Source organism: Equus quagga, chromosome 15 (assembly GCF_021613505.1).
Source record: "Equus quagga isolate Etosha38 chromosome 15, UCLA_HA_Equagga_1.0, whole genome shotgun sequence".
Taxonomy (NCBI): domain Eukaryota; kingdom Metazoa; phylum Chordata; class Mammalia; order Perissodactyla; family Equidae; genus Equus; species Equus quagga.
The window spans coordinates 77,872,488-77,884,495 of NC_060281.1; the positions used below are offsets into that span (position 1 = coordinate 77,872,488).

Genomic DNA, 12,008 nt, shown 5'->3' on the forward strand with positions numbered 1-12,008 from the left:
TCTTTCCCAGCATGTTAAAACAAACAAACAAACTTTATTATGGATGTAATACACACTCATTGCTGGGAAACACAGACTAGCAAAATAGAAGAAAATAAAAGTGGTCCATAATCCCCTCATCTCAGAAAAAAACACTAGGATTTTGATACCGAGTCTCCCCTCAGATCATGGGGAGCCTGTCCTCTGTGCTTGCTAACTAGCCCTTTCCAGTCACACATAGGGGGTCACCTTGCCTCTCCCCGTCTCCCCGGGGCTGGGGAGTCCCGCTGGCGCGGGGGAGAAGGTGGCGCTGCTGGCTAGAAGGGCAGCGCGGGAGAATAGTGGCTGCAGGCGCCTCCGGTAACCTGGCAACCTGCGCCTTAGCAACGGCAAGGGGGCGGGACCGAGGGAGGAAGTCGGAAGCGGGCGGCTAAGTCTCGCGAGAGTTGCGTTTGCGCGCGAACTCTAAGTGCAAGGGTACCCGCACTGGGTTACGCTGGTCGTTGAGCAGGCCCCTTGGGGGACGTGACGACCCCAGCGGACCCGATCACCTTCGTCTCCTCTTCATGGAGACCTCCGCCCCCGAGCAGCAGCAGCAGCAGTCCGCGGCGACGGCCAAGATCAGGAACCTGCCCTGGTAGGAGGAGGCCGGCTGCCGCGGGGAAGGGGCTGGGCCGCGCGGGGAGGCGGTGGCCGAGGTGGGCAAGTGGCGCGGCCCCGGCTGACCTCGCCCCGCCGCCCCCGGACCTGCGGCCTGGGCGGAGCCACAGAGATTCGCCTTGACACCCCCGACGCCCCAGTCCCCCTCCGTTCTCTCTGGGACTTTCGCCACGTTCCCCGCACCCACCGATTCCTTTTGCACGCAGAGGAAAGCGGCTTTCTCACGCACCTGGGTGACAGCACAAGGGTTCGGTCCCGCGTCTTCTGACATTGCATTGCCCTCTGTGCCAAAATGTTTTTCCCTCTTACCAAAAATCTTGGATGCGATTATTGGTCAAATTCCTAACTAAAATAGTGATGTTAATAATAGTAATTCTCCGTAGGTAACTTTAGTTTAAACGACTTTCTATTAGATTAGTGGTCACCCTGTTAGGTCTTTACAAAGACCGTGGGAGGTGGGTACTGTTATTATTTCAGTTTTACATGTGGGGAAACTGCGTCCTAAAGGTTAAATGACCTGCCTGAGATGCAGAGGTGGAAAATGGGCTTGGGTTTGAACCCAGGTGGTCTGGATTCACAGCTGGCACTCAACCGTCCTACTCCCACGACTGTCGGAGAGATGCTTTAAAGACTTTGATGGGATTTGGCTTGCTTTCAGAAAACTCCAAGTTCTTGTCTAAGAACAAGTTCAGTTTGTTTTTATCCTGACTAAAACACTTAACATACAGGTTACAGTTGTAACCATTTTAAAGTGTATGATTTCGTGGCATAAAGTTGTGCAACCACCCCACTATCTAATTCCAAAATTTTTATCAGCCCGAAGGGAAACTCCATACCCGTTGACAGTAACTCCGCGTTCCCTCCTCCCTCAGCCCCTCCCGGCAGCCACTAATCTGCTTTCTATCTATGCATTTGCCTATTCTGGACATTTCATATAAATGGAATCATATAATATATGACCTTTGTAACTGGCTCCTTTCACGCAGCAGTGTTTTCACGGTTCTTCCATGTTGTAGCGTGTATCAGCAGTTCATTTCCTTTTATTGCCAAATAATATTCCATGGTATGGATATACCACTATCCATTCATCTGTTGATATATATTTGGGTACGAGTTCAATTTTGAATTCACTTTGAAATAAGAGGTGCCCAACCAGGTTGAGATTATAGGCAGATGGCTGGAAAGGTGAAATTAGAAATTATTGACATTTTGGGCCAGATACTTTGGGAAGGGGGAGGGCATGGGGCCTGTCTTGTACATTATTGGATGTTTAGCAGTGTCCCTGGGGCCTACCCACTATATGCCAGGAGCACCCTCCACCCAGCTGTAATAACAGAAAACGTCTCTATAGATCGCCAGATGTTCCCTGGAGGACGGAATCACCCCTGGTTGAGAACCACTGGTTTAAATTCAAATTTAAAGGGTTTTGTTTCTCTTCCCCTTTTAGTGAGGACATGAAAGGATTCTTTTGCACATGACAAAATGTTCTTGCATTTATATATGTTGTAATCCATGCTAAATTGTATTTTAGGGTTGAAAAGTACCGGCCACAGACACTGAATGATCTCATTTCTCATCAGGACATTTTGAGTACCAGTAAGTATCCAGGCGTCAGCTGCTGTTATCCTAGTCGAAGGACCTGTATACATTTCCTGGTGATGTTGTCTCTACTGAGTAATGACTTTGAAGAATTGGATTGAGCTTTATGTGGCTTTAAGATTGAGTCCTTGGGATTTTTCCTTCCTGCATCTGATTTGAACACAGGGCTAAAGGGCATTCAGCCCGACTCAAGGGCCCACAGTGAATGAGGCAACTCTCAGAGACTCAGGGTGTCTCTTTTTCTTCCCAATCCTCAGTTCAAAAATTTATTAGTGAAGACCGCCTGCCACACCTGCTTCTCTATGGTCCTCCGGGGACAGGAAAGACATCCACCATCCTCGCCTGTGCTAAACAGCTGTACAAAGATAAGGAATTCGGCTCCATGGTCTTGGAGGTAAATAGGAGGATTATTCTTAGTCTGTGAAGGACTCCAGTCTCTTACTTTTAGTTCTGCTAGTTTTGTTTCACTTTAAAAGTAAGTTGCCCTGCTGGCAGTTGGGAAAGAAGCAGACATAAAATAAGATATTTCAATTCACTTTTTTCTATAATCGTCATTTTGGTCTGGATTGGCATTAGCTAGAGGGCAGTTGAAGGGTTAGGTGGTATTATTATTATTATTATTTTTTGCTGTTGCCAACTTTTGCCCAAACCTTTGGTGGTCCCTCAGTTGCTGGCTGTCTCCCGTATGCCCCTCCAGATAGCTTCTCCACATGGCTCCACCCTGTTCTTGCCTCAGAAGGCCGAGCCGTATTGACTACAAGCTCCCTTGCCCTCTGGGTCCTGGTTGGGTTTGGCCAGTAGAGGCCCTGGCAGGGGTCAAGGAAGGAGATTAATGCCTGGTCCTGCCCTGGGGGTTACCATAGGCTGGCAGCATCCCCACCTGCAGGGCACATCACACAGCCCTCTCCAGGTGCCAATAGCAATCCCACCCCTAACCCTGTAACACCTGGGGGTGGGAATGGGCCCCAGTAGTCCCTGAGCTATTGCATATCCATGGTGGTTTCCCCACACCCCACCAGACCTTTTCAAATACCGCTTCCTTTAATTTTCTACAAATTACTGGATTTGAGTATGCCATGTGTTTCCTTCTGGGACCTCGACTGATATACTTAAATCACAAAATTCTAAATACTATCTATGGCAAGAAAAAAAGTTTAACTTTTCTTTTTTAGATTGGCACCTGAGCTAACAACGGTTGCCAGTCGTTTTTTTCTGCTTTTTCTCCCTAAATCCCCCCAGTAGATAGCTGTATATATTTTTTTAGTTGTGGGTCCTTCTAGTTGTGGCATGTCGGACGCCCCCTCAGCGTGGCCTGACTAGCGGTGCCATGTCTGTGCCCAGGATCCGAACCAGCGAAACCATGGACTGCCAAAGCAGAGCATACAAACTTAACCACTTGGCCTGGGGCCAGCCCGATAACTTATTTTTTTGATATAGGTCTTAGAATCTTGCTGCCACCAACATTCTTACTTCAATGTCTTAAAAACTTGGTAACTTCCAGGTTGCTCCGGGTTGTGGTAGCTAAAGTTAGCATCATTCTGCTCATGCCAGAGGTGCTATTCAGTGTGACCAGGCCAGTTAATGATTCCTCAAATATTCCTCAGTGATTGTTCTCAAAAGGGGGAGGAAAAAAGTCATTTGTCTTCCAGAATGTTATGTAATGAATGATCTAGTGAGTTGTGAGTTTTATATATAGTTGTGATCTTGTTTTTTTTTTTTTTTAATAATGATTATCTGTTAGCTGTCATTAAACCTAGAGACCTAGCTTGCTAAGCTGGATTGGTGAAAAGATACATAAATACGTAGATAGCACACCAACGTGTTTTTTATTTATTCTGGCTTCTTTCTCCCACATTTAGCTGAATGCTTCAGATGACCGAGGAATAGATATCGTTCGGGGACCAATCCTGAGCTTTGCTAGCACAAGGACAATATTTAAGTAAGAATTATTTGCCTAATTTCTCTCCCTAGAGATGTTGATCAGCTTAATTTTTTTAATCCTCCCTTTTGCCAGTTTGTAAAGGTAAAAAAAAATAACTTTGTCAAAAGCAGCCATGAAAAAGAAATAAATTGCAGGGATGGTAGTAAGAAATATTAAAATATAAATATTGAAATAAGATATTATCTAAGCCTATATTAGCAAATTCTTTGGGGAAGCATTAACTTCATCTTATCAGTTAACTGAGGCCTGATTACATCCTAAGACTGGATGAGCTGGTTTGAATTTAAACAAAAACAAATTGAGATTGGGACAGATAACTAGGATGGTGGTTTAAAAAAAAAAAAAAGGGAAAGAAAAAGATGAAAAGACAGGCATGAGTGAAGGTGGTGGAAAAAGGAGCGCTAGAGTAATAGGATACTATGCAGAAGGAAGATGAAGGTGCCAGAGGATACAACGTAAAAAAATACAGAAGTTAGGTCTCAGTTCCCTGTGAGAGTTGAAGGAGTGATGGGATATGTCCTCTCTGTGTGACCGCAGATGTTTGCTTTGGTCAAAGTTGTAGGAGATATGGACTTTATGAAACAGGGCCTGGTGGCACAAATGTGAAGATGCAGATTTGTGCCTGGAAGTTGGAGTGAGATTGAAGAAATCTTTAGGTGGTGCCATTTTTTTTCTCAGGAAAGGCTTTAAACTAGTGATCTTGGATGAAGCTGACGCCATGACTCAGGACGCCCAGAATGCCTTGAGGAGAGGTAAGAAGAGCTGCCAGGTACGGTGTGTTAGCTGATCAGCGCTTCGGTGGGAGAATTAGGAACTTTGGCATGAGCTGTGATGTGGCTGGTTTTCCGTTTTCGTTCATCTTCTGGCCCAGAGAAGTCTGTGTACCTTTCTCTGGGTACCCCACCTGATGATCTAGACAAAATAGCTTTGTATCAGGAGTTCCCCCTTTCAGTAGCTTAAGGACATAGCCCTGTTGGGACTTTTAGGTATGACCAGACACTAGTGTGTCATCCTTTTCTGCTGGGTTCAATTTCATGGTTGATGGGAGGTTATGGAAAGTCTTTCATTCCTAAACTGCTCAATAGACCTTTTTGCCGTTCGTACCCTTAGATACAAAATAGCCAGGAAAATAATACTGGGAATTTAGTGACAGTCAGAAAGCTGACATGACTTCCCTACTTGCCAAGTGAGGGATTTGGCAGGGAAGGGAGGGTATCCTGTCACTTGACTGTCTCAAGGGGCCTGGTGCGGTTAGTTTCTTTGAAAGGCCATTCCTGATTCTGAGGTAATCAGCTAGGAGAGAATGGCCTTTAGGAGTTTGGGGTGGGAAGGAGTGGATTGCAGCCCACGTTTAAGAAGAGGAGGACAGTTAGAATATCTTCTGGTCCAAAAGCTTTGGCAGCCTTTCTTTGGCATCTTGTTTTGTGGAGTGACTGTCAGTCTGGGCAGATCCCCGTGCGAGAACACTGGGTACCTACAAAATGAGACTGCTGTCATAAGCATCTCTGAATTGGAGTTGTTGCTCCCTCGAATGCTCTGAGGCTTCAAGACAAGGTCCACTGGAAAGTCTGCAAGAAGCCACTCCCCTCCCCGCCCCGTAGAAGATGAAGCATCATCAACCTGCGAACAGAATTTTGTGCAAAAGGGCAGGAATACTGGAGTTCATATCTTAATGCAATGGAATGGTAGGAGCGCCAGAATCATGGCAACTCTTGAAAAAGGGTGCGTTTTGTAAAATCCGTGGAAGTGACTTGTCAGCTTTTGAAAGGAGAGTGGCTGATTTCTAGTCTTGACCACACTGGTGACACCCTCTCGTTATAGTAGCATCCCCACTGTTTGCATTCTTGAATTCTTTTCCTGTACCCTCTGTGGGACCATAGAAAATTTCAGGCTTCTCTGTCCCTTGAGATATCAGAATGGACGTGAGGTGGTTTTCTTTTCCCTTGCCAGTGATTGAGAAATTTACGGAAAATACCAGATTTTGCCTCATCTGTAACTATCTGTCAAAGATCATCCCAGCCTTGCAGTCCCGATGTACAAGGTTCCGATTTGGTCCCCTCACTCCTGAACTCATGGTCCCCCGCCTTCAGCATGTTGTAGAAGAAGAGAAGTAAGTATATTGAAAAGCAGGAAAGAGGAGTGTCTCGGGGATTGAGTGTGGTGTAAGCAGGGCTCTGGGATGGCCAGCGGGTTTCCATTTAAAGCCGTGTATTTAAGTGACTTAGCAGAGTGCCCAGCACCAGGGTCTGTTAGCTGCTGTCATTTTCTCCGGTATCTCCCAGACGCTCTTCATAACAATCATTTGGTTCTTCTCTTGCTTCCATCCTCCTCCCTGGAAGCTGTCTCAGTTGCCTCCTACTCTTCTTTTGTCATTGGAGACTACAGGCTGCCAAGTCCCTTCTGCTAAGATGCCTCTTGGCTTTTTTGACTAGAAGGGAAGGTTCTGAGACATTGCATTCTGTGTAATCAGATGCCAAGCAAGTAGCCCACCCAAGCTGCTGCTTATCTCAAAGGGGGTGCTTTGGCTCTGATCGCAGATCTCACCAGTGCCCTTTCCAGAGAACAGAATTCAGAACTGGTCATTCAACATAGCAATGCTTGGGCCTAAAATAAGGGTCTGTCTAGATTTTGAGTGGGCTGTGACTACTAACGTGAAGCCCACATCCCTAAAAACCAGAAGGAATTCTAGATCCTGGCGATCAGGAGAGGATTGTTAACTCCTTCCTTTCCTTTCTTTCTTTCATTGTTTCAAAGCCTTAATCACTCCAGGCCATCTCGTTCCCTGGGTGAATGCCTGTGCTCTCAGGGGCCTCTATGTCCCTTCTGCCTGTTTCCTTTCAGAGTTGCTATAAGTGAAGACGGGATGAAAGCACTTGTAACTCTCTCCAGTGGAGATATGCGAAGGGCCCTGAACATTTTGCAGGTACAGTACTATTTGCAGCAAATCTCAGAGTCATTGCTTCGGAATAGTTTTTAAAGAAAGACATAAGCAACAGTGCAACCAATCTGTAAACTCAGAAATCTAGAACTGGTAAGACCTTGGTCTCATAATGCGCCAAAGATTTCCCCCACCTTTGCGTTTTGATTAATTGAAAAAGTAATTTGTTGCAAACAAGGGAAAGATAGGGAATGATTGTGCAGCTGTAATGTGGTCAACAAGCAGTGGCGTACTCTGATGAGGCCAATTCTTACCGGTGTAAAAAATACGAGGTTTGAGCCGTCCTGTGCCCTTGCAACCTCGCTGCCTCAGCGGTTTCCTCCTGACCAGCCTGCAGTTTGGCGGCTGCTCTGAACAGCCACTGTGATTCTCCCCCTGTCTGCACAGAGCACCAATATGGCCTTTGGGAAGGTGACAGAGGAGACTGTCTACACCTGCACAGGGCACCCGCTCAAGTCAGACATCGCCAACATTCTGGACTGGATGTTGAATCAAGATTTCACCACAGCCTACAGAAGTATCCTTTCTTGTGTCCTGCCGAGGGCGCAGTAAGTGCCTGAGACCAGAACTTGGTCCCATTGCTCAGGCTGCAGCCACACCCGTACCCTTCTGGTGAAAGACAGTTGGCTGCGTGTGACTCTGGTCAGCTTGTGGTGGGAGCACGATGTCTGCGGATGGAGTGAGGACTTGTCTTAACATCCCAGAGTTCTTCCTGAAGGGCTCTGACCTGGGGGCGGCTTGAAGCTGCTTCACTCACAGATGGGAGAGCAGCAGTTAGACCTGGGGATGGAAGATGCAACCGTTTTCAAGTGGTCAGTATTACTCTTGTTTTACCGTGAAATTAAAAGCTAGGGGAATGATATGAAGCCTTTTTTGGGAATGCATGTGGCTGTGTTCTCTGCTAGACAGAGATAAACCTTATTGAAGGTTGAAAGCCCTTATTGAAGATGAAAACATAAGGAAAATAAGAATTGGGGTCCAACATGTGCAGCTTCAAATGGAAAAAGAGCAACAGCTGCGCTGGGACTAAAAGCCCTACTTTTGGAAGTCACTCACCGGGGTGTGGATTCACCATTCTCTGCACTGTGTTTGTTCTGGAACTTGTTCCCTTTGCCTTAACTGCTCCTCTCTAGATATTACAGAGTTGAAAACTCTCAAGGGCTTGGCATTACATGATATCCTGACAGAGATACACTTGTTCGTGCACAGAGGTAACTTCCACACTCTTCCCTGGGTTAGCAGCTGTGGAGAGGGTGATGTGCTTTGGGGTAAAGGCTGGTTAGACAGGGAGCATGTGGCTTCATTTTTGAAGCAAAAATACAGGAATGAAGAGGAAGTATGAACCTGACCCCTCATTTTTAGTTTTGTCTTGCTGCTATTTAAAACTTTGTTCCAAAAATACTCTTTTAACCTCTAGAACTGCTGGGGAGAGTGGAAACTCCTGAAAGCTAACTTTATTTCCACCGAGGGTTTGTATTTTATAGCAATAAGTAGTATATTTTAATTCACATTTCTAACAGAGTATTTTTCCCAAAAGGGGAGGGGGAGAAAGGCCTGTCTTCCTGTAAAGCGCAGCAGTCTTAAGTAAACCATCTGAAGTTCCACACTTGCTCATATCTTCTAGACAAAGAATCAGTTCCCAACCTTGCAGCACCTAGGAGTCACCCCAGACCAATTAAGTGGGCCTTTTGGGGGGGAATGGGCATCGGTATTTTCTCAAGCCCCCCTGTGATCTTTGGCGCAGCCTTTTGGAGCAGCTCTTCCCTCCAGAACAGCCAACTGCAGACAGAGACTGCCGGGCCCATGAATGTTGGTTCTGACAGTGCCTTTACAGGACTCTTCCTGGCTGGCTGGCATGTTTGCTTCTGCCCGAGAACATGGTCGGCCCAAACCGGGCTCTGCACTTTGTGCAATCTGAGCATGAATTGACTTTTAAAAATCAGTTGTTTTTAAAACTAGGACGGTGAGAACTCAGCTTTCAAGTTAGCTTGTAGAGCTATCATTTGTTCAAAGAGCAGTCTTGGTAATGCTTCTGTCTTCTCATGATCACTTTGGAATCTGCCGCTTTTCTTTTTGGCTATACCATGAAGAATCACAAAATGGAGTGGATAAACTATGAAAACGTATACACTTTTTACTTCATTAGAGGTGTGGTATCTAGTGATCTGAGGCCTCAAGAGAAGTTTAGTCTTATCTATTTGATGTTTCAACTCATACTTGTCTTCTGTGATTTTAATAGTAGGGAGTGACAGACCTCACTCATTTGATTTCATTTTTCCCCCAGTTGACTTTCCAACTTCAGTTCGAATACATTTATTGACCAAAATGGCAGACATCGAGTGAGTATTTATTTCCCAGTTTTCATTCTTTTCCTGCTGTTATCCCTTTGGTGTTTGTTGTTTCTACCTGCTTGGTTTCAGCCTTTTTAAATCATTCATATATGGTATAATCTAAGTTTTAGGTGGTATTATTGAATCATACATGGGCAAGAGTGTGAGTTGCTTAAAGAACATATGAATAAACACAAGCAGGGTACAGCTGTTATATACTTGGGATAAAGACCTCAAAGGCTTGGGCTCCACATTGGTTCTGGAAATGCCCTTGTTATTTGGGAGGCTGCTTCAGTTCAGACATCTAGGTCATTTGGGGATGACCAGTCATCCTGCTGTTATTAAGGCATTTTGGCATGCTAAAGCATATTGGGGGGAAAGTAAACATAAATTCAATTTCCCACTTTGCCTGGGTCAGTAACCACAGTTATTAGCCCCCGGTGAAGCTGGCAGCTATCATTTAAGTAGACAAAGCATTGGGTTCAAAATAGACATCAACATAGGCCAACTCTAATTTGCTGTCATTGGCCTTCACATGCACAAATTAGGTCACGTTGTGAACATGAGGATTTTGTTTTCAGTGGCTGGGCACTTAAAAGGTGGCAAGATGAATTGCCAATGTCCTGCTTTACTGACTAGACCACAGAACCACAGATATGTCAACCAAACTTCCCAGTGAATTCAGAGGAAAGAAATCTTAATTATAATTCTTCTCTTAATGCATTTTGTGGATAAAGAAATAATCCTTAATCACATAAATTCTGCATATCAATATTCAGCTAGAACAAAGTTAAGTTCAGAACACTGTTATTGATAACAATTTTTAAAATTTTTCCTCGCCAGTTTGAATCATTTTCATAAATGAGTGTTTAAGGCAGAGAAGAAAATGTTAGAGGACACTTAACATTGCTGTTGAGGATAAGTTTTTATTACCTCCTATCCTCCAGATTTTCAGTCTTTGATCTCTGTTGTTCTTGTTAAAAGGCAGCTGTCTGTGATATTCTCTATTCTTACTTTTTGTTTCATTTCTTTCAGGTACAGACTTTCTGTTGGCACCAACGAGAAGATTCAGCTGAGTTCCCTCATTGCCGCTTTTCAAGTCACCAGAGACCTGATTGGCACAGAGGCCTAGATGTTGAGGCTCATTTGCTACAGTTGTCAAGCCCAGCAGTGACTGGAGAACAGGGGACTTGGTTATGGGATGAACTGCTGCCCAGGGCCAGGGGATGAAGCCACAGTCACCCCACATCTTGAAAACTGTTCCAGGCGTGGGTGGGCAGACGTTTAAAAAGTACTGTGTGTGTGGCTTTTTGGAACAGGGATGTACAAAACAACTTTAACATAGAACTATTAATTGTGTTTTATGGGGGGGAAGCAGCAAAAACCTTTTCTTCAGCCTTAAGGCTTTTACAGTTGCTTGGATGACAGGAAACTGGCCTACCCCATTTTGGTGTGGAACATAAGGCTTTCAAAGTCCAAGTGTCTTCCAACTCGAGATAAACAAAACATCTCCAAAATTAAGTTTATGAATCTAATCTGTGGAACAATCTTTGTATCTAAATAGATGTTAGTAGATTTCTGGCCAAAACTAGCATACTCCTATAAAAATGGACTCAATTCTCTTACTTTAAAAACTGGTCTTTTTATTTCTCTTCTTGAAGTAGAATTACTAGCAGGCCCCTAATTGTGGTGTATTGACAGTAGAGGAACGTTCACTTAGATTATGCCACTGGGGGCCAGAGGTTGTACAACACTCCCTTGTCAAGGCAGGGAGGGCACGTGAGATGGAGCTGGACTGTGAACCGGCACCTGCTCAAGGATTAGGACTTGTTTCTAACTGGAGCGTTTATTTCACAGCAATTACGCTGCATTTATGATAGTGGTCTTCACAATAAAGCAGCTTTCTTGTTGGTTGTATTACAAGTGACTCTTCCTTCCTTAGCCCGGTATACTTACTCAGCTTGCATCTATATGAAAAAGCTGCCTCGGTCTCTGGTATCACAGAATAAACTTTCTTTGGAGGCTTTTCGTTATAAAGTTGTCAAATTCTTATACTACCAAAAGGGAGAAGTCAGTTATTTCCATCATTCGTGTAAGACTCGCTCCCCAAGAACACCAGCAAAGTTTGAATCTAATGGCCAGGTGGGACCTCAAGGAGCCACCCAGAGCCTCTAAGACTATGCTGTCTGTGATATTTCAGGCTAACCACAAAATTAAAAATTTGCCCAATGCATTCCCATCTGTCCAGTCACACTCACTTGTTTTAAAAGGGGATTTTTCTTTCTTACTGGAAGAAATGAAACAGAGAGCCAAAAGCTTTTCACTTCTTTGCTTCAATGAAAGCTTCTCATCTAAAAGAAATGTTTGCCGTCAGCAGCAAAGGTGGTGGGAGAGATTCCTCTACATTTTCAAGTTTTATAATGTTACACTGGCCCCCATAAAGCACCTATTAAGAAAGCCAAAGGATAAGATGTTGCATTTCTTTTAAAATAATTTACAATATATTAAATTTTCCAAAGGCGGATTTTGTTTGAATGAGGCGTCTCCACTGAAGGAGAGC

The 12,008-nt window shown here is 44.6% G+C and overlaps 1 protein-coding gene across 1 annotated transcript; it reads left to right on the forward strand.

Annotated features, from left to right (window-relative positions):
* The first annotated feature begins 442 nt into the window (after positions 1–442).
* Positions 443–11,368, forward strand: RFC5 (replication factor C subunit 5). Its single transcript, XM_046639520.1, has 11 exons — positions 443–616; positions 2,171–2,235; positions 2,496–2,632; positions 4,098–4,177; positions 4,859–4,932; positions 6,131–6,290; positions 7,022–7,103; positions 7,506–7,635; positions 8,252–8,329; positions 9,403–9,457; positions 10,484–11,368. The coding sequence occupies exons 1-11, from the start codon at positions 546–548 to the stop codon at positions 10,578–10,580; spliced, it is 1,029 nt and encodes a 342-aa protein (XP_046495476.1). The 5' UTR covers positions 443–545; the 3' UTR covers positions 10,581–11,368.
* The last annotated feature ends 640 nt before the right edge of the window (positions 11,369–12,008 follow it).